The sequence below is a fragment of the Diospyros lotus genome, chromosome 12 (assembly GCF_014633365.1).
Source record: "Diospyros lotus cultivar Yz01 chromosome 12, ASM1463336v1, whole genome shotgun sequence".
Classification (NCBI taxonomy): Eukaryota; Viridiplantae; Streptophyta; class Magnoliopsida; order Ericales; family Ebenaceae; genus Diospyros; species Diospyros lotus.
This window is the reverse complement of record NC_068349.1, coordinates 36,045,288-36,073,069: the sequence shown is the minus strand read 5'-3', so window position 1 is coordinate 36,073,069 and position 27,782 is coordinate 36,045,288. Positions and strand designations below refer to the sequence as shown.

General features: G+C 34.8%; 1 protein-coding gene across 6 annotated transcripts in view; it reads left to right on the top strand.

Annotated features, from left to right (window-relative positions):
* Positions 1-6,106: 6,106 nt before the first annotated feature.
* LOC127786734 (MADS-box protein SOC1) overlaps positions 6,107-27,782 on the top strand; it is a 32,096-nt gene continuing 10,420 nt past the window's right edge. For 2 of the 6 annotated variants that reach the window (XR_008020053.1, XR_008020052.1), the window contains exons 1-9: positions 6,107-6,261; positions 6,365-6,675; positions 6,891-7,091; positions 17,149-17,227; positions 17,335-17,396; positions 17,500-17,599; positions 17,708-17,749; positions 18,122-18,163; positions 25,208-25,356. Coding sequence is in view for 4 of the 6 variants with exons in the window: in XM_052314356.1 (XP_052170316.1) it covers positions 6,910-7,091; positions 17,149-17,227; positions 17,335-17,396; positions 17,500-17,599; positions 17,708-17,749; positions 18,122-18,163; positions 22,374-22,523 (657 nt within the window). In the remaining 2 variants the exon portion in view is untranslated. Of the gene's footprint in view, positions 6,262-6,364; positions 6,676-6,890; positions 7,092-17,148; positions 17,228-17,334; positions 17,397-17,499; positions 17,600-17,669; positions 17,750-18,121; positions 18,164-22,373; positions 22,645-25,207; positions 25,413-27,782 lie in introns of those variants that run through there. The other 4 variants (XM_052314357.1, XM_052314359.1, XM_052314358.1 and 1 more) reach the window with 4 other exon arrangements.

Below are 27,782 nucleotides of genomic sequence, written 5' to 3'. Positions count from 1 at the left end.
GAACTGCGTCGTGTCGATGTGTCGGTATGGTGGCATGACTTTTAAAGAGATTGCTCTTTCCTCGTGGTAGGGTTAAGCGCTATGGGATTCTCTTGGGCTAGGGCTTGCCAGTTTGCGTTAGTTTATTTCATGTCTTGTATTCATTCATGAAAATGTGTTTTTGAATTCTCACTTAGATGATTCATCATCTAATATGGACTTTGTCTTTGGAATATTCAAACGTTTTAGGTGAAGGCAACGGTACGAAAGGAAAGGGGATTGTCGAGAGATGACGGCGATTAGTAGGTAATTTATAATATGTCATTTTTAATTATACCGTTTATTTTGATGACATCATGTAAACGTTGGTTTAATTTTCTATTATGAATAAAGTGGTTTTGATTATGATCTGTTAAGGTTTCGATCTGGCTTCCACATTTGAGGCGATGTACCTGTCTTAGTTTATTAATGGTTCATAGTTGATATACTGAGAAGGTGTAACGGGATCTTTGGGGAATGATTTTGTGTTGAGTATCCGTTGAAAGGAAATATATATCCCCGAAATCTTACGTTACCTAACGCCCTGGAAAAGTAGGGTGTTACACATACTAAGGCTAACTATCAGGTAACCAATACTATAACCAAAGAAACTATGTTGAAGGGGGGCATTTGGGAATGGTAGACACATGAATAATGCCAATTAATTAGCTTTAACCTCTTAAAGAAAGGTGACCTAGAAGGACCTTGGCCAACATGTAGGTATGCACCAAGCCTGCCAAACTTAGAAGGTCTAAACTACTTGTAACATTGATACAAAAAAACCACATTGTAGCCAGTATCACAATACACAAACTAACGAACATAATAGTAAATCTAAGAACTAACATAAAAAAAGGCATGGCCAAAATGGAGCAACAATTAGATACCAAGAGTCGTATACTAAGCATTTGTGTAGTGTAATAGGTTTCTTCATCACTAATTTGAATCCCTAGGTCCCATGAGATCTTGTTGTTGAGATGGACTATCCTTGTAAGACAATTAAGTTTGGAGAGATTTGTTATTTAAGGTCAATGGTAGATTAATAGTCAAGAGCAATTTTGTAGTGGTATCAATGGTAAGAGTATTGTTGAGAAATTTATATTTTGATTTATAGAGAAAATAATCTTGAAAAATATATTTTTAGTAAATTTATTTCATTGATAATTTCCAAAACATCTTTTCTTTAGACTTGAAAACTTCATGCTCATATATAGTTATATCTTTCAAAATAACCAAAATGTATGTTGTATAAGTCGAGCATGATGAAACACATGATATTGGTTGATCAAGGAGTATGAAGCTTATAAATATATTTTTCTTTAAAATGGAGAACTTCATGCTCATATAGTTTTATATATTTCAAAATTGAAAAATATAATTTTACATTGATGTAAAATGTTTTGACAAAATACTTTGAAAGTTTGACTAAGTATAAAAAGTACTTTTGATAAACTTAGTGTATATATATTTTTTGAAGCATTTGAAGGCAAAGTATTCAAATATTTTTTTAAAGTTTTTACACTGGCTTCAATCAAAAGTTAGTCTTTGAATCGTTTGCTCAATTTTTTTTTTCATTATACTCAAGTATTCAATCAAGTGTCTCAAAAACCTACTTGAGTATGTGTTATACAAAATCTATATCTTTTAGAATTATAATGGAGTATGGTATTTGTATAATCGAGTATAGCTAGTGAGATCTAAGCATATCTTTCAATCGAGTATTTCTTTATGTGTTTTTCAAATTATTTGATTATATGTTCTATCAAAACATTCTTTCAATCAACTACTAAGATCTCCTACTCAAGTAATTTTTACAAGGTATCTTATTTTCAAAATCAGTTGAGTAAGAAATCTTTTCAATTGAGTATTTTTCTATTATCAGAAATCCAAGCATCTCCTTAGTCAAGTATGTTTTTCTCTCAATCGACTAATAGATTTTTATAACTAATATGTTTTAATCGAGTAAAGATTGGATGAAATTTGGCTAAGTCACTGTGCTTAATTTTAATCGAGTATCAGTTATCTGAACTCGAGTATATCATTCTGATAGTTGAGTAATCTTAGTCAAGTAGTCGAGTGCTTAATGCTAGATCTCTGTGGCTTGTAAGTCAAGTAATGACTTTGTCATACTCGAGTGAGACTTATATATAACCGACTACATGTAATGTTCAATTGAGTATGTGCTATATTAGTTGAGTATGTCTATAGTCGAGTAACTGACATCTAATTTCAAAAATTATAACCGTTACTTAGAAAGCTAAAAGATGACAGGTTATAAGTTCACAATACAGTTTTGGCCTTTTATTATGTATATGATTCTAACGAATTAGACTGTTAATGGTCAAATCAAAAAAGATATGAGTGTGTGCAAGTTTTTATGCTAAATCTTCAAAGTCTCGAGCTTTTATAAAAGGCCACAAGCAGTAAGAGATGAAGATGTCATTGAGGAATCAATCTAAGCTACTGATGTTATTCTAAACTCAACTACCTATATTCTTTTTGGACTGATAACAAATGTTTGAAGAAAGTTGAGTGCTTTATTCATTCATTATTTCAAACTCTCTTTGGTCTAAGAGAAAAATGATATCATTGTACGTTTTATATATTTCTCTTGAGAAATCATTTCACATGTATTGTGAACTTGTAAATGTTATGCCTTATCCTTTAAAAGGTAATGGTTGTGGCTTAGCCTAAAATGAAAAAATCTTATGTTATAAGTTACGCCTTATCCTTTAAAAGGTAATGGTTGTGGCTTAGCCTAGAATGAAAAAATCTTATGTTATAAGTTACGCATTATCCTTTAAAAGGTAATAGTTGTGGCTTAGCCAAGAATGGAAAAGGCTCATATAAGGGTTTCTACTTAACCCATAAAAAGTAGAGGTTACTGCTTAGCTTGTAAAAATGGGGGTTTCTACTTAGCCTGTCAAAAGTGGAGGTTATAATTGAACATGTAAAAACTATTATCCTTAGTTGATACTTTTTAAATCCTTAGTAAAGAACTAAGGTAATAGACTAGGCAGTTGGCCGAACTACTCTAAATTGTTGTGTTTATGGTGTTTGCTTTTGTAGTTTATGTTTTTAACTACATTGTTCTTATCTCCCATAATTTTTTTTTTTTCATGCATCAGCTTATCTCATTGCATTTCTTTTGAACTTTTATTCCAATGTTGTCTTAGTTGGAATCATCTTAAAAACTAGATTATCTTACATCTTTATAGTTGTTTATTATTTCACTCATTTAACAAATCGCTTCTTATCTTCACACAAGTATTCTTTGCCTAAATTATCTTTAAGTATTTCAATTTTAGTTTTAAATCTTGCATAAAAGTTTTATATGCATCAGTTATCATTACATACATAACAAGCATTTTCAATTCTATCTATGTAATCTTATTTCTCATATAAACATTTAATTTGATATGTTTCAAACTATCTCTTCTATATATAAAAAGGTTTCTTAAATGCATATGTTTAAAATTACACGCTTGCTTGTATTTTCCATTGCTGCATTTGTTTGTAGTTTAAGAAAATGGTTTTCTTCAAATAATTTTACTGCATCACATTCTTGTGATATTTTCATTTTTTTGAAAAAATAGTCAAAATACCCAATTCACTCCTTCTTAGGTAACCCTTCAAGCCCAAATAGAGGTACATGCGATAATATAGGAAGATAGTTGATGGGGGTAATTTGTTTACCTTACCACTCAAACTAGGGTTTGATATTTGACAAATAAGGTGTTGTTGCTTGAATACAACAATGTATTTATTTGTTAGGGAATCGTCTTTTAGTCGTCGAGATTATAAAAAAGAAGGCAATCAAAGGGTGTAGGAGCATTCCTTGTGCAAATCCTTCAATACTTAAGTTAGATTCTTAAGAATGTTGAAGAATTTGTAGAGCTCTTGAATCAGTATTAGAAGCGTATCTTTTCTACGTATAGACTCACTTATTTATAAGGGAATTTGGAAGTCTATGATAAACATCCCTAGTATTTCGAGATCGATTAGGATTTCAACTCTTATAAATAAGCCTTATCTTTTGTGAGATTTTTAGAGGGATTTTTGGTGTTGTCTTGCTCATGCTCTTGGTTTAGAGAATACTCCACATGAGACTCTTTTAGGAAACCCTTTTTGTAGGAGTTTGTCAAGATTTTCTTGAGCTTTCCTTTTGTCGGGAGTTTGCTAGATAGGTCTCTCAGAGACTTTTCTTCTGGGAGGGTCTCTTGGGCTCTCTCATTTATTTTAACCCTTATGCTTTATCTTTAGCTTGTGGGCTTGTCCTTCGTGGGTTTGGTGATTGGGTCAATCTATATCCATTTGGTGGATCCATTTACCCTAAGTATTTTTTTACTTAGGGAGCGTTTGGTACGATAGAAGTTTTTAAATTCTTAGAATTCATGATTCTTGGGAATACTTTTGAAAATATTTGATTTTCAGGATTTATGCAATTTTATGTTTGGTTAGATTTAAACATTATCAGAAATGTTGAGTATTCTTTTATGAGAATCTTACATTTCTATATTTGGTTTAAATGTAACATTCTTGGGAATTCATGTTATTTTTTCAAAATTACCCTTATTTAATTTTTTATTTAAAAATGATAAATTCCTTCTATTATATAAAATATTAGGACCCACAACATCTTTAAAAGGTAAAAAAAATGTCATTTTTTTACACATTATATATATGCATGTGTGTATATATATAATATATATTTATATGAATATCTACTTTAATAAATATATATATAATATGTTTGTATGGGGTTATAAAAGGGTAAGATGTGTTTTAATCTTTTTCTTTGTTAAAAACATTCCCAAGTTCATGGAAAATTTGGATTCCTAACCCCCCATGAAAATCTTTTTGTGGAAAAGTTGCTTAAAAATAATTTTCAGGAATTCTATTTTTTAGGATTCTTTTTATAAAAAAATTGTACCAAACATGGGAATACAGATTCCCAATCTAACATTTTTAAAAATCTTAAAATTTCTCTTATACCAAACGCTCCCTTAAAGTCTTCTTTTGAGCTTTCCTCATGATTTCACTCTAGGTCTCCCATTTTGGGATTATTTTATTAGGCCTCTGGTCCACATACAGCTCACAAGGGGTGTGTGTTGGATAGAAAGAGTAACGATGAGAAATCGGGTTGAGATTGAGAATATAGTGGTTAGGGAGTGTTATCAACCGGTCTTACATTGGTCCACATACACATCCAATAAGAGAAAGATTTTTGGTGGTACAAACTTTGGTCCAATGGAGATTGCAGAAAAAGTGTGGTTGACAACCTGTGGGCATGTTGTCATGGCTCGATCCTACACTGACAATCTATTGAGAAGACCTTGAATATATTAATCGGTCTTCTGGGCTTAACTAATACTTTCGGACGAGAACTCATGATATTACACAAAAAATGTGTTACTCTTCACCATTCTTATTTTTGAGTGTTAAAAGGTTCAAGTAATGGCTTTTTGATATCTATTTTCACCCTAAATCACAAATAATAAAACCACCCTTTACTACCCTTTACTTGCTATGAAATCCTAATCAACCATTAACAACTCCCCAATTCTGTATTTCCATTCCGCCCTAGCCAACCAGCTGGATACCATGCCCATGCCCCTAAATATTGTACCTTTAATTTATTTTTGTTACATGAGCAATTAGGGGAGCAGAGAGAGAGATTCTGATTTATGTGGATGCGAGTGTTTGTCCCCATTTTTTACAAAGGCAGAGGAGAAGATTGATGTGTTTCTGTGTGAATCGTCACTGCCCTTGTTGCCTTTCGACTTCTCATTGGTCCGCCGCTGTACGCCAACTGTACCATCCGACGTTGTCGACTGGCCAGTGGCCACCATTATACGATTCCTTTTAATCCCCCCCCCCCCCCCCCCCCCCCCAGCTCCTCTTTTTCCTCCATAAATTTACCCCCCAAAGTAGATAAATCCCTTTCTGTTTGTCTGAGCATGAGTTCTGTAATTTTCCTTCAAACTTGGCAAGTCTCTTTCAAACCCCCCCCCCCCCCCCCCCCCCCCCCCCCACCTCTTTTTCCTCTATAAATATACCCCCCCAAAGTAGATAAATCCCTTTCTGTTTGTCTGAGTATGAATTCTGTAATTTTCCTTCTTTTTCCTCCATAAATATACCCCCCCAAAGTAGATAAATTCCTTTCTGTTTGTCTGAAGTATGAATTCTGTAATTTGGCAAGTCTCTTTCACCTCCCCCACCCTTTTTCTGCCTTGTGTACAGGTATATAATAACCGTTCATACATTGGATTTGTTGCGGTGTGTTTGCCTAATCAAGCAAAAAGAAGATTAGGTTTTGCTCATAGCGCACCGGGTTTTGTGACAGGTTTAAGAAGCAAAACGGAAGACAGAGGAAAAGTAGATGAAAAAGGAAAGTTGGTGATCATGTGTGCTTGCGAAGCTCTCTGCCCTTAACCCAAAAAAAGCCAGAGTGAGAGAGAGAGAGAGAAAGAGAATGAATTAATATACCATTCTCCCTCACTTTCACCTGCTATCCTTAGCCTTTCCATAAAACCTTTCCTGCTACTCTGTCTTCCCCTCTCCCCTTCAAATCTCTCTTCCTTCTTTCCCATATTTAGCCCTTGTTTTTCCTCCAAACCCTCACTCGCCCCAGAATCCAGAAACCTTTTCTGGGGGGTACGTTTTATTGCCTGTTTTGTGATGAAATTTGTTCTTTTAATTTGTTTCTCCATCATGATCATGTGCTGCTTCGCTAACCCTTCTTGTTCTAGCTTTGAAGCATCGACATGTTTTCCTTCTTTTTTTCTTTTTGGGTTTTAGCTGGTGTTATTCTCGTGTTCAAGATTTGAGCCTTTTCTATTCTTGTTTGTGTGCATGCTTGGATCCATCAGAGAATTGCAGTGTAGAGAGATGGTGAGAGGGAAGACGCAGATGAGGCGCATAGAGAATGACACGAGCAGGCAAGTGACCTTCTCCAAGAGAAGAAATGGGCTGCTCAAGAAGGCGTGTGAGCTCTCTATTCTCTGCGATGCTGAGGTTGGAGTCATCATCTTCTCTTCTAGAGGAAAGCTTTATGAATTTGCAAGCTCGAGGTATACATTTATACACACACACATACATATATTGTTGATCTATCTATCTATCTATCTATGTTTGTCTTGATTTCTTGATGATCTTTCTGTTTGTGTACTGATTTTGGTCTTCCCTGGATGGTTGGATATACATACATACACATATATATATATTGTGAATTTCGTGCATCTGAAGATATGGGTATTTACACCTTAGGGTTTATGTGATCTTGCACAGATCTTCTCCCTCTCCTTGTGTTTATATGATTAATCTCTCTCTCTCTCTCTCTCTCTCTCTCTCTCTCCAGATCTCTTCTTATATCACCATAGAAGTGGCATCCTAAAAGCACAACTCTTTCTTCACCTCTCTTTCTTCTTCTTCTTCTTACTCTATACCCTTTCTGCATCTCTCTTTCTTCACTAGAGGAAGAAGAAGATCATGTCATTATATATTACTAACATTCATTGCATTTTTCTCTCCAACTTTCCCTCAAAACGTTGGGGCCATCTGTTGGAAACTACCATAAACAATTGGACTGAGTCTCATCTACTGGGTCCATAGATTCTTGGGTTTTATGTCCTTTTTACTTGTGAATTTCTTCCTCATCTCCAAAGCCATAGCGCACCAATTAACTTCAAGCTTAATTAGGGCATATTATATATCTTGCAATATAATACATACATACATGTATATATATAACCTAAGATGGATCAATCAAATCCCATAGACCTTCACAGTACATTTTCTGAAGAAGCAGCTGGGTTTAATTGAAAGGTACTTCTCTTTTTTACTCGGAGTACTTCAAAACTTTATCAATCTTTTATGCTGTAAATCAATATATATATATAATTGTTTTCTTGAGAGTTGGGTTTATGACAGGCAGAAACTGTACTATTTGTACTTGAATCATCATAGAAAATGGTGGATTGCATATGAATAAAGTAAAAACCCTACCGACTAGCAAGTTGGTAATGTCGACTAAACCACTAATTAGTTAAAGTTTATAATTAATCTGGGACTAATAATCTGATCTGTTTAAACCATTAGATATCATGCCATAAGGTGAAGCTGCTATCCTTTGATATTTGACTTCAAATATGTAGTTTCATTCGATACTTTGGCTATGTATACAGACGATATTTCAATGCAGGAGACTCGTATAATGTAAATAAAATGTTATATATATATATATATTTATGAGGGTCGGTTGTTATCTATATGTGGATAGTTGTTTGTGTTTCAAATTTGTATTGCAATATTTATTATAATACATATGAATATTGGGTCACTAGAATAGTTTTGATGAGAAGTTTAGGGTTTGTTTAGTTATAGAAGATAATTTTTTTGTTTTTAATTGCGTAATTGAATCTCTTCTTAAAAAATATAAAACTTGTTCTCTAATTTTTTTAATTTTATATAATTAATGAATTAGAAAACATAGTTTTTGATGTTTTTTTTTAGATTTTCTAAACATGAATGCTATGCCTTTTTAAATTATAAAATGTTAGGGTATCTAATTATAAAATTAGAATTGGAAACTAAAAAAATATTTTCTAACATCGAATGGGGCCTTAGGTATTCCCTTTGTTCTTGCATTGCATTTAAGATACTCTCTCTCTCTTTATTTTATGAGAGTTGATGATAGTATTTTTTTTTTCCTCAGTAAGTCAGTAAACCCGAAAGAGTCTACATCTTTAGCTAGGGCATACCCCCAAGCATCACAAAGAAAACTCAATCAAAAACGAAACAACAATGTCTAAACTACTACTCGAGATAAACAATAAATAAAACATACCAAAGGAAGCCGCCAATAAGCTACACTTGTAATCTTGAAAACAAAGGCCAAACTTGAACTTATAGTCTTTCACGTAGTACTGTTTTATAAATGGACAGTTTTCACAACTTAACTTATAGTCCTGTAGTCATAAAATAGTAACTTTACCATTACCTACTAAGAAAACTCAATCAAAAATGAAACAACAATGTCTAAACTATCACTCGAGATAAACAATAAATAAAACATATTGAAGGAAGCCGCCAATAAGCTACACTTGTAATCTTGAAAACAAAGGCCAAACTTGAACTTATAGTCTTTCACTTAGTACTGTTTTATAAATGGACAGTTTTCACAACTTAACTTGTAGTCCTGTAGTCATAAGATAGTAACTTTACCATTACTACTAAGAAAACTCAATCAAAAACGAAACAACAATGTCTAAACTATCACTCGAGATAAACAAAAAATAAAACATACCAAAGGCCGCCAATAAGCTACACTTGTAATCTTGAAAACAAAGGCCAAACTTGAACTTATAGTCTTTCACGTACTATTGTTTTTATAAATGGACAGTTTTCACAACTTAACTTATAGTCCTGTAGTCATAAAATAGTAACTTTACCATTACTACTAAGAGTGTGTTTGGGAGAGAGTGAAGTAAATGCAAATGGATGGAAAGGAAAATGATGGAAATGGATTCTCTTTATGTAGGAGGCATTTTAGTAATGAAATAGAAAGGCATTGGAGGTAAATTGTTTCCATCCAATCCACTTAAATGAACACTTTTCTCCTCCAAATTGGAGGAGATTCGACAGAAAAGAGACTAGAAGTGCTCGTTGTACTTTTATTATATTTTATGCTATTATCTTTCAAACTAGGAGAAAGAATCTTCTATTCATTGTCTTTATTTCCATTTCACTCTTAATTTTATAATTCATTCATTTCCATTGCTAAATCTCTCCCAAACCAAGACTATTTATTCCAACACATATTTGCATCGGATTCAAGTTATTAACCTCTCTTGTGGGACAATATTATTTGCACGTATCTTTTTTATTTTATTTTATTTATAAATAAATTGTTTCCAAAACTTGAACTCGTAGTCATCTAGTCACAATGGAGTAACATTCTTACTATCACTACTAATGCTTATATGTATTCCAATCCATACATATAATATTAGCCGACAAGACAAACCTTGACAAAAAAATTAGGTATTCCCTTTTGTTCTTGCATTGCATTCAAGTTAGGCTCTCCATTTTGTGAGAGTTGGGGAGGATAGTATTTGTACGTAGTATTTTCCTTATTATTATTTTTTTTTACAAATAGATTGTTCCCATAACTTAAACCTATAGCCTTCTAGTCGTAAAGAAGTAATCGTACATTACTACTAAGACAACATATACTAAAATATTAGTCAACTAGAAAAGTCTTGACCAAAATATAATTAGCTAGGCTCTCCACATTTATGAGAATCTGGAGAAGATAGTATTTGTACGTAACTTTTTCCTTACATTTTTATAAATAAACTATTTTCATAACTTGAACCCACAATATTCTAATTGTTAAAAAGCAAACCATACCATTACTATGCTCATTAACATTTTTGCTCATTACTCAGTGTCAGTGTTCGAAAACTCGGCCTAGGCGGCCGCCTAGGCGCTAGGCGGAGACAGACCGCCGCGATTATGGCCTAATCGGCCCCCTTAAGCACCGGCCTGGCTAATCGGTACCGGGCGGTGCCTAGTCAGCCAAGGCGGCCGCCTAACCGCGTGAATCGCCTGGCCGATTAGGGTTTTTGTTTCCCCTTACCTTGTCGATTTCCCCTTCTCTCTCTTGCACACCACCGCCGACTGTCTCTTGTCGAGTCGTCGTCGCCGCTTGCCCTTTTTGTCAAAGCCTCTCTCGTTGCACGTCGCTGTCGTCTCTTGCAGAGTCGTCATCGCCGCTTTCCATTTCTGTTAGCCTTTTCGTCTTACGCTGCCACCCTCGACCTTCATTGCACTCTGCTTTCCAGCTCTCTCTCTCTCTCGTCTTCCTCACCTTGCGGTAAGCAATAAGCAAGCAGTAAGCGCTTGCGCTTGCTGCTTGCTGTTGCCTTGCCTTTTTTTTTATTTTTGTTAGTTAATTTATTATTTATGTTAATATTTATTAATGTGTGAATTTGTTATTTAAATATTTATTATTATTTTAAATATTTTAATATTTGTAACTTGTGAGCAAACAAGTTAAATGTTATTTATATTTTAATATTTGTTAATGTTATTTAATATTTATAACAACTTCTTGTTGCTGCATCTTGCTATTGTTGGTTCTTGGCAAACAACAATTTATTTTCTCAAGCTTAATTTCATTATTTCACTTGTTTCAACTTTAATTTACTTAAAAATAACATCAAAATGTTTAAAATAAATAAATAAATAAAAATTTCTAGGCCCTGCCTAGTCCCCGCCTAGGCGCTACGCCCCAATCGGGTGCCCGACTAACGCCTAGCGTGTTTTAGAACACTGCTCAGTGTTCATAATCTCCTCTTGTCCATCTAAAAATGTTTAGAATGTAAGGATGAGCTCGATAACTCATTAAATCCATGTGCAGAGAAGAGATGAAATATGCATCCTATCCCATTTTTCTAAACCATTTCAAATGCTTTTCAACATAGACCACTATTTCCATATGGTAACCCTTTAATTCCTTATCTTGAAATCCAACCAAAATGATTTAACTAAGTTGGCAATCCCTCCGTAGGTATTCTCATCTTAAGATCCCTAAATAGCCTTAATGTGTGTAATGACTAAAAAATTGAACAAAAATAATAAATAAAATAACATATATAGAAGAAAATAATAAATAAATAAAAAAGGGCAAAAAACCAGGCTAAAGGACCCTACAAAGTCTCTTGGGCAAGGAAGAGTCTCCGGGAGACCCTTGTGCATCGACCCTCTAAGCTACCTCTTGCGAGAGTCTCTTGCGAGAGTCTAAAAACTTGCCTCAATTGAGTCTCCCAAGAGACTAGTTGTAGGGTGTCCCACAAAGAAACGTGTGCAGTTTTTACCTCCGATGTCTACTTTGAAAACCTCTTAGCAAATAAGAATTATCTGATAACAATTCTTATCTTACATCAACAAGTAGTCCTACCTCTTTTAGGAAACCATTTATATAAATACTGGAGGACCCCTACCCCCTAAGTCATTCTTATTGATATCAAGTGCTCTATGAATTCTTCATCAATTTGCTATCTACTGACTTAACCATCGAAGTATATGAGCAAGGGTTGCCCTATGCCCTTTGACGGTGTTCTTCCTTGTAGGAATTTACAAGTTTGAAGACGAATTCCTTGAGACTTTAAATATTATTGTTGTGTTCAAACAACAACAAATCTAATGTCCAAACCACCCATGATATTTTAGGGAATCTAGGCAAGTATATGTATCTCACATGCATAGCCATCAAATGTCATGAGAATGAAAGGTCGGACTTACCAAGTGGTGAAGTTTAATTATATCCTCCAAGATAGTCCACTCTTTTCCCCTCTATCAATGTTTTAAAATTCATATAATTAACACACACACACACATATATATATATATATATCTGTTTCTAAGCTACTATATAAACCAAAATTGTCATTGGGGTTGTATATTTCCTCCTTTTTAATGAAAAAAAATAAAGACCAAATTGTTGGATATAATCTTTTATTCAACACCAAAAATAGAACAAAATCAAAAGAGGGTTATAGAAATACTAGATTCCACAACCAACTAAATCTTCTCTTTATTAGGCGAATTGCTGGTAGACACTAATAGATTGAATCAACATAAGAAAATTCACATGTTTTGAGTAGGTGCTTCATCTCCCTTTCCCTCTCCAATAATTGTATAGAAGTTATATCAATGGGGCAAACAATTACTATTTTCTATTTGAGTAGAAAATTAAATCCTAGATGAGAGAGGAGACCTAGCCTTAGAGTCTCTTTAATAGACTATCCCATCAAACAATTCAACAACTTGTAGACTTACTACACCTTTTCATATCACATATAAGTTCAATAACTTATAGACTCTTTATATATATCTTTTCATATCACACATAATTAAATGATGAGATGAACTTATATCTAGAAACTTGATTGGATTACTTTAACTGAGTTTATCGATCATATCAACTCGTTTTTCACAACTCAAAATTTCAATTAGTGATAGCCCATTTATGGAAAAATTCTAACACACAGGTGATCAAAACTTTGTTACATTTGGTCCAACTTGGTGAAAAGGCTTTAAGGTCAACCCCCTTAAACTATGAGAAGTCTCCTACCTCTTTCCACCTCTCGAATATTCAACTAATGCATACAAATGAGGGAGAGAAATTTGATCTATCTCTTATATTTGGTGCCTTAATAACCATATAACCTTTCTTTTTGGCCTTTCTAGCCTTTTTTTTAGGGGGCAACCTGGCCATTTGTCAAAAGAGATTCCCTCTTAGATGTATGTTTGTCGGAGGTTTTGTCTTCTCCTTCTGCAACCAAAGATCAACTTTCCGAGCTCCTTTTAGAGCCTATAACAATCTTTGATGAGTTCCTTCTTTTTGTCTTATCATTGGTTCTAAAATATTTGCATGTTTATCCTTGCATGTTAGACCATGGCATGCATGGATGATCAAGGGTTTACCTTGAGTTGGTTTAATCCTTTGAATCTCAAGTAATTACCACATTGCTTGTTCCACTCTCAAGTATAAAATGCTCACTCTAATTCAAAATTTAATCTACCAAATGATCAAATCTTTGCATTCTAAAAACATTCAAATTGTGGATGATAATGTGCGAATACCATGCATGAAACCCGGCCATCAACACCGGCCCAAGTTTGGTATTCAATTTCATCCTCGAATGAAAAATTGCATAACTATCTAAAGTTCTACTAATTTTATTTTGGAATATGCCTCTATTTTGAAATAGATTGTCATTTTTGTTTTGAATTTTTAAAAATTAATATTCTATTTCCAAATACTCTAATCCTATTTTGAAAGACTTCAAAAAATTTGATTTTTATTTCTTTTACTCTCGTATATCATCCTATGCCCCACCATTGCCATCCATTGGTCCTTAAATCACCCAATGGGTCAATTTTACTTGCTATAACCTAGTTTCGATGATTCTCCAGTCTCAAGCTATTTTTCTTATTCTCTTCCAACTTGAAAATGCTCCAAATTAGTTTTAAAACCCTAAATATAAGAAAATAAAACTACAAATTGTTACAAATAGTACTTGTTATTGGAACTTACTAATTAAACTTAGACTCGACTTAATTAGCAAAGCTTTAAAATCTATACAGGTCTTGTTTCATTAATTCGCTCCATATACCAAGGCTTATCTTTAAGTTAAATCGGAAGCAAACATTTCTTTCTTCTTTTATTATCTGAATCAATGTTGGCACTATAACATTGTTCATGTGTGATATATATATATATAGTTCTAAGTACAATAGTTGAATAGAAAAAAGTAGCCCATACAGAATACAGATCCTTGGGCAGCAAACCAAAAGATCTGGCAAAAAGGATCAAGAACAAAAGAAGTCCAATTAATTACAACCTCAATACATAAAAAGAGAGACTACAAACACAAGAATTTACACGACATCTCTTTATCATATCCACAAGCAAAATGGAGTTTTAGCAACTAACGACTTGTTGGAAATATATAAACATAAAAATCTTAAAAAGTCTAGACACATGGGAAATGAAAGGTTATTTAGGATCTTAAAAAGTCTGGACACATGGGAAATGAAAGGTTCTTTAGGAATGTGAGTTTATAGATACATGCATGGTATGGTTGTAGATACATGAAACAGGCAGTGATTAAGTGGGCACGTGTCTATCTAATATTATGTGAAGGAAAAAGCTGAAAATTTTGTGAAGTTCTTCCAAAGTAAGTACTACTAAGGTAGTTATCTCGGTAAAAGTTGCCAAAGCAGGAAGGACCCTCCTTGCTGCTGCGACGCTGTCATAGCTGCAGTCCTGGCTTCCTCTCGTCACCTATTCCACTACTTTCAACTATCTCTTCTCCTTTCTGTTTTCCCCAACATTTAGCAAAACCCTAGTTTTTTCCCAGTACCATTGCCCATTACTTCCCCTCACCCATCTCCTCTGTACTTGTCCTCTCTTTGCCAATCTCACCTGTAACCTCCATCCGCAATCCCTCTCCATGACTCGAATCAAGGCTTGTTAGGTCTGATTTGCTCCATGGAAGCCATTTGTTGTCTCAACAATGGGACCTTGGAATGCTTTCACAACCCACTCACATCTCTTCTCTAGCATGAGGAACACGGATGAAGCTAGAAAGTACTGAGTGGTTTGCTTCACCAAGCAGATGCTTAGCCGTGTACTTTGGATTCGTGATTTTGCTTTCTCTTGGCCTTTCTCTGTTAAATGGTGTTCTTTTGTTATACTGGGTTATGTTTTAGTTTGTACTTCAATCTTATCTTGTTTGTATGTATGTATGTGTTTGGCTAGGCTATTTTGTTCTTGCTCTTCAATGTTGCTTGCCTGCTGGGATTCTGTGGTTGGCCACGTTGGTGCTTGCCTACGGCCGGCCGAGGCCCTTCGGGGTCACCTTCCCACCCTCTTTTGAGAGGCAAAAACTTACTAGTTTAGCCCTTAGCCTTCCAATGGCTTAGAGCCTTTGTCAGTCCATCGCAAAAGCTCCTAGCTCTAGCTAGCTTATGCTTTTCTCATTTTGGGATGTTCTTTGGCTACCTGGTGGTTAGCCCTGGTGCTTGGTGCTGTCGGGTTTGCTCTATGCATGTGCCTAGTCGATCTGTGTTGTATCTCTTTTGTTGGCTGTGACCTTAATTTTAAAGTGAAGGGTACAAGTATGTGTGAGTCTATCTATGCCTAATTAACTCTAGGAAGTCATGCGTATAGTAGAGCAGAGTGTCATATCTTCTTGAATGAAATTATATTTCTTATGTTTCTTCCTCTTTGTGTTTCCTTGATGCATTAAACTACAAGTGATATAGTGACTCTTCAATATACCCTTCTTCCTCCAACCAAATGGGATTGAAGCCCATCATACTTCCAACACCATGTCTTGGGGAATAAAAACTAGCAACAAACAGATCACCGCTTAACCTAGTAAGATATACCCAACTACTGCAAGCCACCAACTCATTAGAAATTCAAGGGACATAAACTATACTCTATAAGTGGAATCTAAGAAACCTAGCTTGTAAATCCCAACTGTAGGACACAAATGGCCATTGATTATCATTGCACTCTTGCTGAGAGGCCATGACAACTAAATAGGTAAAACCTAGGATCACCTGGATGAGGATGAGGTGGATTAGAAGAAATATGTTGAGAAAAAATTAGAGTACACAATTCTATTTAATTTACCACTCAAAGAAGAGGAAATTTACTAAATATTGAAGACTAATTTTTCTAGAAATTAATTCTAGAAAACCCACACATTCTCACACTTCACTCAAGAAAATACAACTCTTTCAAGAAGAGCTACAATTTCAAGCTTTATTGCTTATTTGAAAGCTTGCTATGGGATGATATCCAAAGCTTACAAGAAGGGGTATTTATAGCAATACAAATACACTAATAACCACACAATATGCTAGACACACTAATCACATTTAATAATCATAATTATTCCACACCACACACTTATCCCGCTTTCTTCTTATTTTTATTTTATTTTTATTATTATTGTCTACCAACTCCATGAACTAATTATAGAAAGTTCTCTGAGTTGGGCCAAAAGAAAATTGGGCTGGACCTCTTCAAATGTTTTAGGCTGGTGTTTTAAATCTTAACAAGATATACCTACTGGGATGAGATACCCATATAGGACATTAAGATCTGAATCCGATGGGAAATACGATATGTAATCTCAAACAACTGGACAAACAATGTGAGCTGGCTAGGCAAGGAGGCTTTATTACTGAACTGGGGGTTGAGATTACCATATATAGATTTGAAGCTAATCCTAGGATCCCATGGACGTCGGAGCAACCTCTGGACCAAAATTTTTATGGGGATTTGGAGTTAAGCAAGATCAAGACCTAAGACGAGGGTTGGGGCAGGATGAGATGCAGAGAGAACGAGCTTTATCAACAAGATGACCCAAAAAGCTTACCCACCAGTTATCAGATTTTCCACATTACTGTATAACAATTGCTAATTCTTTGTTTGCATATAAAGTTAGGGTTCTTCGTCTTAATCGACATCATGATTCATTCTTCATTTTATGTATATGCAATGACTGATTTTATTTGGTTTCAACCTTGGAAATTCTTCAGCATGAAGGACACGATACAGCGGTATCGCAAGCACGCAAAAACACCACCTGATGGCCCAGAAACGCAGCAGAACATGGAGGTTGTCGTCGTCTCATCCTTAGTTTCTATCCATCATTCTGACTCCTTTTCTCTATTTTCACTTTCACACAAGGTCGTGGTTTATAGTGTTACTGATTGGACTGGCAGAATCTGAGGCTTGAGGCGGCGAAGATGACGAAGAAGATAGAGCTTCTTGAAGTTGCAAAACGGTTGGATGGCCTAGCTAGCTTTGAACTTGTTCAATTTGCATCCACCAACTGATGATTAAAATCGACAAGTTTTTCTCAACTTTGAAACCGGGATTTGCATCAGGAAACTCATGGGAGAAGGTCTCGGATCGTGCTCTGTTGAGGAACTGAAACAAATGGAGCAACAGCTGGAGCGGAGCGCAAGCATCATCCGAGCCAAGAAGGTTCATCATGTTCATTTGGAGTACTAAATTAGTTTTGGGTTCCTAGAAATTGCATTTGCTTTGCATGCAGGTGATGATATCTTTCATTCTGGTTTGTGCTTGCTTCAGATGCAGGTTTACATGGAACAGATTGATCAACTTAAAGAGAAGGTATACACACACACACACATATATGTACACTATAAGCTGTTGAAATTTTGATGCTAGCTAGCTAAGGGTAATTCTTGATTATTTCAATGGATAAATTGGTCACGTCGTAATAAATTGGTCATTATATTTTAATTTTTGTCACTGTAATTGCTAAACTTTGATTTTTATTACAACTCAGTCATTCTTTCAATTTTTTTTCCGTCTTTTTATTAATAGAACTATAATAAAAATTAAATTTTAATATTTATAATGATAAAAATTAAAATACAGTGATTTATTTATTATATAATACAAAATTTTAGAACTAATATTGTATTTTATCCCTTTATCCCAATAATTGTTGACATATTACTCTTTCCTGCATTTAATTAGGGGAAGATCCTCCAAGCTGAAAATGCAATGTTAAGTGAGAAGGTGATTCTCTTTTGCCCTTTTTAGGATTTATTATTACTATACCTCATGTTCCATTCTTACTACTCCTTGAGAGTGCACTGCCATTTATTAGCTCAAATCAAAATTAGTGTGAAACTTTGGGATTGAAAAATTATGGCCTCTTCAGTTTTATAGAAATATCTTTTAATTCTTAGTTATAATTTTATAACTATAAAGATATCGTAATGTTTTATGTTTCAAAAGGTTATAGCATTTGGTTTTTGAAAATTTAGAAACATCAAGAAAAAAAAATGGATGTTGTCGAACTCATGGTATAAAGTTAAAAAGTTACAAACCCGAGTTTTTGATTTTCTAATGGAAAATTCGATTATTCAATAAAAAATTACTGTTGAAAAATAAAAAAATATGTTTTGCAACTAAATATGCCCTATTCTTTTGAAAGATTCAAAGAATGATGAAAGAAGCTTGTTTGGTTGTTGTATTGAATCTCCAAATATGAAGGGCTAGGCTATTTATAAGAACCATGGGTGACCTCTAGAGTTGATAAAATGACTCGAACCCACCTTGCCCAGTTGAGCCAGGGGTCAACAGATATTAACCAGTGTAGAGGTTAGGTTTAGGTATTCCCCTGATTGAAAATAGTCAGGTTCAAGGTGAGGATATTATTTAGGATCCCCGCCCCGACCCGATACTATATATATATATGGCTTTGAGATCCCATTAGCAAGCAGACATGCTTGTTAATAGTGGGTCTAATACTAGGGATTGGTCACAAAATTTGTGAGTCAGGTGCAGTTTTGAGAACCTGTAAAAAGGGCCTTTGATAGCATTCTTTTTGTTCCAATGTAGATCAAAAGGGCTTGCTTCGAGATAGTTCTTGCGAACACATTTTCCAATTAAGCCAAGCAAGACTAGCTTGGTTTACATGAGCCGACTTTTGATGTTATGCCTTCTTATTTGGGTTTACGATTGCTTGGTGAATACAAATTAAAGTACAAGCTCTCTGTCTTTGCCTTTAAATTACTCTTAATCTAGTAAAGATTAATAACCTCCTAAACCTTATAGAGGGGTGGCTATTTGAGACTAGTCTCTTTCTGCCTTGAAAAGATAGTTTGATTTATAGCTCAAGGTCTTGGTAAGAACTCGACAATTCCATGCAATCTCGATCATGGGTGTGGGCACAAAGAATTCTGTCGCCCAGGATGAGTTTGAGTTGGATTGGCTTGAATAGGAATACATTTCCTTTGGCTAAACCTTCTTTGGACAATATGTTGAGAGATTTAACTCTAGAATGATGCATGTGATTGCAAGACGTGTACCTCTTTTGAAGTGAACATTCTTAGCTATGGTAAATGAGACCAGTCAGTCTACCCTTTTGCCAGAGCTAGAGGAAGCGCGCTATCTAATCACTGGTGCTGGTTCTAGAGCTTTCCCAGGTGAAAGAGTGAGCCTGCCTGGTGCTTTTTTAAGTAATCCCCTCGTTCTAGTGAGTAGTAGTAGGCCAACCTTAAAAGCCTTTTGCTAGGAGTAGTGAGATGTGAACTACGTCCACCAGGTTTCATCAATTTGCAAATTCTTCCTCACCTAGTGAGAAAGAATGAAATTGGCGAAATCTTTATAGTTGAGATTGTAGTAGAAACTTGCTTAGGTCACTTGGAGTGATTTGGAAAGTAATCTTGTATTCTAGGGTGACAAGGTTGAAGCTGCAACCCACAATCTATTCTTCCAGACTATACTGCTTTGATTCATACATTATGCTTTCCCTTAGCTTCCATTTGGGATAATCACAAATAGTAAGCTTAAGAGGGGAACGTGCAAAGGAGAGGATTCCATGTTGTTTCAATGAAGATCATTGGAATTTGAGGAGGAAATTTGTAAAGAATTCACTATAGGGTGGGATGGATTGATTCAACGGTGTGTTGTTCATCAAAGAAGGAATGAACATACAATTAGCCCTTGATATGATCAATCTCAATGGATTGTGCATCGTTGTTGTAGAGGAGTGGTTAAACCTCTAGAGATGATGAGCTGATAAGAGGCTCAGAACATTGTTTTAAAAACTGGATCGGACCGGCTGGTCGGACTGGTTTAACGGGGAACCGGTGGCCTATCCGGTCCGGTTTGACTCAAAAAATTAAATCTCCTTCAACCCGGTCAAAACTGATCAAAATCTAGTTGGACCGGTGAACCAAAAACTGGGTTGATCCAAATTTTTTTCACCCTCTCACTTATTTTTAAAATTTTAATTATTAATTAATTCTTTAATAACATATATAACAATTATATATAAAATATTAGTTGTATATTAGTTAATAATAATATTTCTCATAATAATATATAGAATATTAGTATTTTAAATATATATTAAAATATATATTTAATATATATTATTTAATTATAAAATATATATATGACATCATCCGGTCGGACCACTCCAGTTTAATCGGTCGGACCAACTAACCCGTGATCCAATTAGTAGGTCGGTTTGCTTTTCGGTCCGGTTTTTAAAATATTAGCTCAGATACTAAGATGCAAGGGTAGGCTGGTTTTGTGGGTTATGAATTTCGAAAATGATGCTCTATTGAGGGCTGTTTGTTATAGGTATGGTTTCTGAGGATAGAGTCATGTTTATGGAGACAGGCATTGCCTCACTGTTGACCTGGCTAGCAGGGAAAAATTGTTAAATGCACATGACTCGAGGATCATGCCAATTAGATACAAGCCTCAAGGTGGGATTACCAGGTGGATGGTTGGGATGAAGGTTGGTTGCCACTAGTGCTAGGAGATTGTCCTACTGTGGGGGTTATGGTGAAGAACCAGTTGTCGAAATGAACTAGGTTGCAATGAACCACCCGACATATAATACTCTTTGTTCTAATATATTGGGGCCAACAATTGATACTAGGATTTGCATTGGGGGATGAACACTTGTTAGACTGGAATAGGAGATGGCCCAACACAATCAAAATCAAGAGGGGGAAGGTGAATTGGGGTGATTAAAAACGTTTGTGTTTTGAAAAGATTATTGGGAAGTGAACAAGGTTTAAAGGATATATTAGAAGTTTTCACATGAAAAAGCAGTGTAATGCTTTAAAAGATTTATAGTGGTTCTGCCATCCCAATCTACACCCACTACTCTAGCACGCAGATAGAGATTTTTAATCTACTTACCAAATCTTAGACTGCAAATCACAGTCCAATATATACAACTACTAGCCATCCAGCTAACTTGCTAGTACTTCCGGCTAGAAAACTCTCAAAACTTACAATGAAAGATGAGAGATACAACTTTTAGCAAACAAAAATCTCAAAATGAGATCTTGTTAAAACAAGGTTAAATTTTTTTTACAGAATATGAACAAGCCTTGACAAATATTGGATGATGAATAAGAAAAATGCTACTTGTACTCCTTGGGCTACGTTCTCCGAAGAGAAAATGGATTATGGGAGTGTGTGACTTGAACTATTGATTGGTCCGTGAAGATCTATGCCTTTATCTATCTGCCACATTGGAATTAACAACTAAATGTGTCTTTATTCCAACCACTGTGTAAATCCTATACATAGGATAGGCTTGCTCGTTTGAAGAGAATCTTTTCTATAATCAGATCAGAATCATGTCGTATATGAGCAGGCTCCATAAGATCCGGTAGAACAAGTGAAATTTGCAAAATTGCAAAAACCCCTTCCTTGTTCTTCCTATTTCTCCCCTCACCCAGGGACGCTATGGCTGCCTCCTCTCTCCCCCTCTTCCCATGGCTGTCTCCAGCAATTGCTCGTTGTTGTCATCTTGTCGGCGCCTCGCCTCTTGCGGGTGTTGACCGCGATGAGGCGAAGGCGGTGACAGGATGGCTGCGACGGACAGTTACTGGAGGCGGCCATGGGTCAGTGGATGAGGAGAAGTAAATTTGCAGAGAGGAGAGGGGTATTTCTGTTATTTTGGCATGTGTAGACATTTGTGTAGCCCAAGGAGTACAAGTAAATGGTTCGACGAATAATGAAGCCCAATAATACAGCAGTGAGACGTAGAAACATGTAAGCCTCGACAGATTATGAACAATTTTAACTACGTTTCACTGTTAATAGCCTAGTGATAGGCGATAGTGTTGGTAAACTCAAAATCCCGAGCTAATTCTCTTGAACCTTAATTAGTCTCCACTGAGGTTCGAGTGGTATAACTTTACTTGCCGGAAAATATTCACCCGTCGTCTTGTAAATGGATTTTGTGCAGTACGATCAATGCCTGCGGCAAGAACCAAATGAGCAGAGAGAAATGGTGGCATGCAGAGAGAGGGGTGAGAATTTGGAAGTGGAGACGGATCTGTTCATAGGGCCGCCCAACGGCGCCGGAATCAGGCGAGCACTGCCGCCGGAGAACTGACCTGCCGGCGATGATGCAGTAGATATGGTCAGTCATAACCAACTGTCAATAGTTTCTTCTGGTGAAATATTTTGACCCTTGCCCACACAGTCAATAATACTGAATACTGTATTCACGAGTTCATCTTCATCTTCCTCATTCAAACTATATATTTCATCAGATATTATATGTATATATATATGCATGTATGTATCCAGACAGATATTTAATTATTTTTCTCTCAGCAACCTGATGACATATCAACAATTGTTCCGAGTTGTTGACAATTTTATGATCATGTGTTGTTAATTATTTAAAAAATATTTATAATATTACGAATGTTAAAATAGCAGGTACAAATGATATTATCGGGCCAAATTTATATTTTGTTCTCGTATTTTTTATTTTTTTGTAATTACTTGAACTTTTTATTATTTTGATTACATTATTAGATTTACATTTTTTAAGTCAATTTAACTCTTTTACTTAAATTTTTTTTTGGTGTGACAATTCGAATTTTCATTGTTTCGAATATATTTCTAAATTTATATTTTTAAGTTAATTTAACATTTGTATTTTGACATAGTGTAAAGTGTATTTTATTATCTTATTTTTTTTTACAGATAAAAATATAAGAATTAAATTCACTTAAAATCAGGTTAAAATAAAAAAATGATTAATTATATAAAAAATATGAAAATATAAAAATAAAAATAAAAATTTAGTTGATATATATATATATATATTCATTCATTAATTAGCTCTCCTCCCAAGAGTGACCCAATTGATCAGGCTAGATATAGATTTTACATTTACTATTGTGAATTGAACATTGTAATATGATAGTTTTGTTAACCATAATAAGATTTTGATAATAATAAAAATAATTTTATTGAGATAAAAATAAAAATAAAGAAATTCAATTAGCTTAATGTGCAGAAGGAATAAAATTCATGGTTTAATAATTTAAGTCAATTGAATGTTAAGTATAAGTCAATTGAAGTAAAACAGTAAATTGGTGTTTGATTTTGGGTAAGTTTACTCGATTTAAGATTAACTTAAGTTGAAATTAGTTAGAATCTTGACTTTTAATCTTAAATTGACTAAAGTTGTGTAGAAAGTTTTTGGACAATTTAGTTTTCTAAATTTTTTTATTACATGTTCAAAAATAGAATAAAATCGATATTTTTCTCATCTTCCACTTTAATATCATAATTTGATAAGTTTACTTTTACTTTTTCTTTTTCAAGTACTCATAAACAAAATAAAATCTCTTTTTAAAAAATAAAATGTGGTTTGACTTCGAATATGTTCCATTTGCATATTTTGATGTTTTCTCTAATCTTCTTGTCTCTATCTTTTTTTATGAACTTTTTGTCTTAAAAAGTTTATGTTTAATTATGATCTCAAGTTGTGTTTTTATACATTTTTCCAGCTTTATTTGATTTATCTAAAAAATTGTTCTGATTCATATATTTTTTCTTACACATAATTAATATATTTATGATACTGATGCTGGAATGAATCAGGTTGCAGTCTAGAAAATTCTAAAGATTTTTTTAATTTCAAAATTACTTTTAGCTATTCTTTGTAACAACTAGTTTTCTGAAGATATTTTTATATAATAGGATAAGTATGGAGTGTCAATGTAGAGAACAAACTGTTTGGAAAAACATTCAAACAAAAGTGAAAAAATTCAAGAACTGGAAGTGTGCTGACAAGTATAATTCTCAGAATTGGTGAATTATTTGGTTTGTTTCTATTTGTAAGTTTGTGGTTTTACTCACCTGTTGTGTGAGGGATTTGTATTTGCTAACAATGTGTTAGTGGTTTTTGCTTAGGCAAGAGATTGTATGTCGGTGTTAGCTCTAATTAAAAGCTTGTGATATATTTCACCTAGTGAAACCTCAAGCATAATATTGAGAGAGAGAACTAAACACTTAAAGTCAAACCTTTATAAAAAAATTCCCATGTTATTTGTGATTACTTGATATTATGATTGTTCTTATTCCAACTGAAATCACTAATTATCAAGATCACAATTTAAGAATTTTTAATAAAAATTAGAACTTTAAGTTTTTAAAAAACTCAATTCACCTTTTCTAGGCAACATGCTTTATTTATGCATTCATTATTATTATTTGCTTCATTTAATTATTTATTGAATGATGCTAATCATTGTCTTAAATATAATAGTCAAGCAGTAATAAATGTATTTTATTTTCAGATAAGATACATTTATTGTATTTTTTTAATATTTAAATAATTTTACTGATTAATTAAATAGTTCAAAATACAATACATTTATAGTTAACTAACACAATTATTTAGATGTTGATATGCCCTACAAAATAAATGCCCTAAGACCCCTAAGTGAACCTTACTCGGGGGTGTCATGGGTGCGCCTGTGCCCATGCGGACACGCCCATTCCTGTGCCCGTGCACATGCCCATGCCTTCACCTTTGTGAACCTGGTCAAAACCACCTCCAAACTACTTGCCGAGAAGATCGAAATGCCAGACACCCATTAGCCTCTTCCATCACTATAAATAGGGGGTCTTCCCACCATGGGGTATGCAATCTTTGACATACATATTTTCTTCTTGCATTCATTTATCTCATACTTTCAAGAGGTTAACTTAGGCATCAGAGGGTCTGCGCGGGAATTCACACCTTTGCCCCTAACCGATTCTTTTTCCAAACAGGTCATCCATCGCTTAGAGGGGTCATCCATCACTGTTACACTCCCAAGTAAGTCATCCATTGCTTGAAGGGGTGATCCATCACTGTCGCACTCCCCTGAGTGAGTCATTCATGCTTGGAGGGGTCATCCATCGCTGTCACTCTTTCCCAGGTGAGTAATCCTATTAATGTTGTGTGCCATTATGCTAGATTTGGATAGCATCTAGTGGATTTGTATTTTAATGCATTTATTGTATCTTTGTATAAATCTATAAAAGGTAAGGTTTTCTTCATTCATATTTTCTCTAATCAATTATATGAATGAGTCCTTGAATTTTCTGTTTGAGATTCTTATTTTCAAGGTGTTAAGATTGTGTGACAAGCTTTCTAGTAACAAGACTTCTTAAATTATTTATAGTTCTTAGATTCTTTGGATGAGAACTTCGATTAATCGATTATAGATTAGCACAAGAGTTACTACCTTGTTTGGTATGGGGATATCGATGGGAGGATGGTGTCTCATGTACTATATGACATGATCATGTCGTTAGTAAACCTGTGGGTGGTCGTTGGGAAACGATCAATCGAATGTTATGTCGATGATTGACCATATGGCATGGTGAATAATGGTCATGTCATTAGGTTGCGATGGTGTGTTGATTCTTAGATTTGAACCGATACGGTTGTTTTGTGTATTGGTATGCGGGATTTGCTAATGAGCTGAATCATCCAATTAGGAGGTGCAAACGTTCATCGATGTGGTTTCGTATTGTTGGTATATGGAGACAGGTGTTGGGAATAAGATTTGTTGCCCTCGTCGGTAATTAATGGAGTAAATGTCCTATATGATTTACTATTAATGTGACGGGACAGTCCCTGCCTAAAGTAGATTGAAAGTCAAGAAATGTGTTTCTTGAGGTGTCATCTAATCATATTAATGAAGTTTGACACATATTTATTGAGTTTGTAAGTTTGTCACTCCATGGCTTTCGCTCAGTTGGGATGTTAGGTGATAGATGGATTATAGCACACGATAATCGTCAATTATAATAGGCTCACTTGAAGTGAAATTCCACTGCCACCTATACTGTCTTGAACCGTTGCTAGGCGTTATTCAGGAACTCTCAAAATGTCGTTGAGATTTGAAGAAGTTTCGTTGATGGGTTAAAGGGTTGACTGATACCGAAAAAGATTTCAGTGTTATCTGATTGCTAGCGAGTAGTGAACTCAGAAAGTCACACACCATATAGTGTTGTATTTGGTATCACCATTGTGTGTCAAAAATGTCTTTGAAAATGATTGATCAAAAGTTGACCCTTGGCTCTACTGTAAAAAATGCATAGTGTATAATGTATAATGCACAATGTATATTAAAAGTGTATAGTGCATAGTGAAATCAATTATTAATTGCATAATACATTAAAGAGACGACATATTTAAATAGTTAATATGTATTGATTATATAGTAAAATCAATTATTGATTGCATAATAAGAGGCGACGAATTTCAATTTCAATTGAAATTGAGGAGGAAGAAAAAAAGAGGGGGTTAATTGTTTAATAGCAAAGGTAGGGCCTCTACCTTATCTCTTCTTTCCCTTTATGCATCTTCTTCTTTCTCTACTTCATTTGTAATTTTTTTTGCTGCCATAGAAATACGTGAAGGTCACACGTATAATTTTGAGACGCGGGCATTGGTGATACGCAGAACCTCTATGTCTAGCACAGGAAGAGGTGATCAGAACGGTAATTTGGCATATTAGGTGTGGACTGACTAGGACCACCACAACTTGAGATGAATTCAGTCTCAGTACAAAAACTATTTTTGTACTTCATCCTTACATCGAGCAACAGGTATGTATTTATTTATATTCAATTTTTGAATATGTGTGTTACTTAAATACTCAAGCTATGTATGATGTGTATATTATATTTTGCTGCGTGTGTTTGATACGCGATTTTTTTTTTTTTTACCTATGTCGCTGTACACGTGATTCCCTTCAAATCCATCATTCGAACAAGCCATCCTTGTGCCATCTTAAGACGGTCTCCCATACATAAATTCATTATTGTAACTATACAACAACAATTGACGTTATTTGTGGGAACCCAACGAAAGGCCAAGAAACAACTTACTTGTCATGGCACAAACTCGAAGCAATCGATAGACCTTCTCTTGTAGTGCTCAATCACCCCCAACGAGAGACCTTCTATCGTGTGGAAGATCAACATCGGTCCTCCTGTGAAGGCTAACCACTCCTTACCCATCAGTCCCCTCATGAGGGTCATCCATCCCTTACTCATCAACAACCGCCTTTCCCAGGGCCTACACACCCATTAGAGATTCAGTTCCAAGTTTTGCCTTTTAACACATCGCATGCCCTTCTAGGACCCTATTGTCCTGAACATATCAGCTCAAGTGAACATGCTGCATCTATGGTTCCTCTGGTTAAGTATGAAGCCTTGTGGCAACAACACGCAAGGGGATGCAAGCCCTGTGTGAAATGGGAGGAATGTTGCAAAGTCTAATTCCTTGTGGCTCAATGCCAACCACCTTGAGGAAGTTTATACAAAAAATGGCTCTGTTACACGAGGCCTG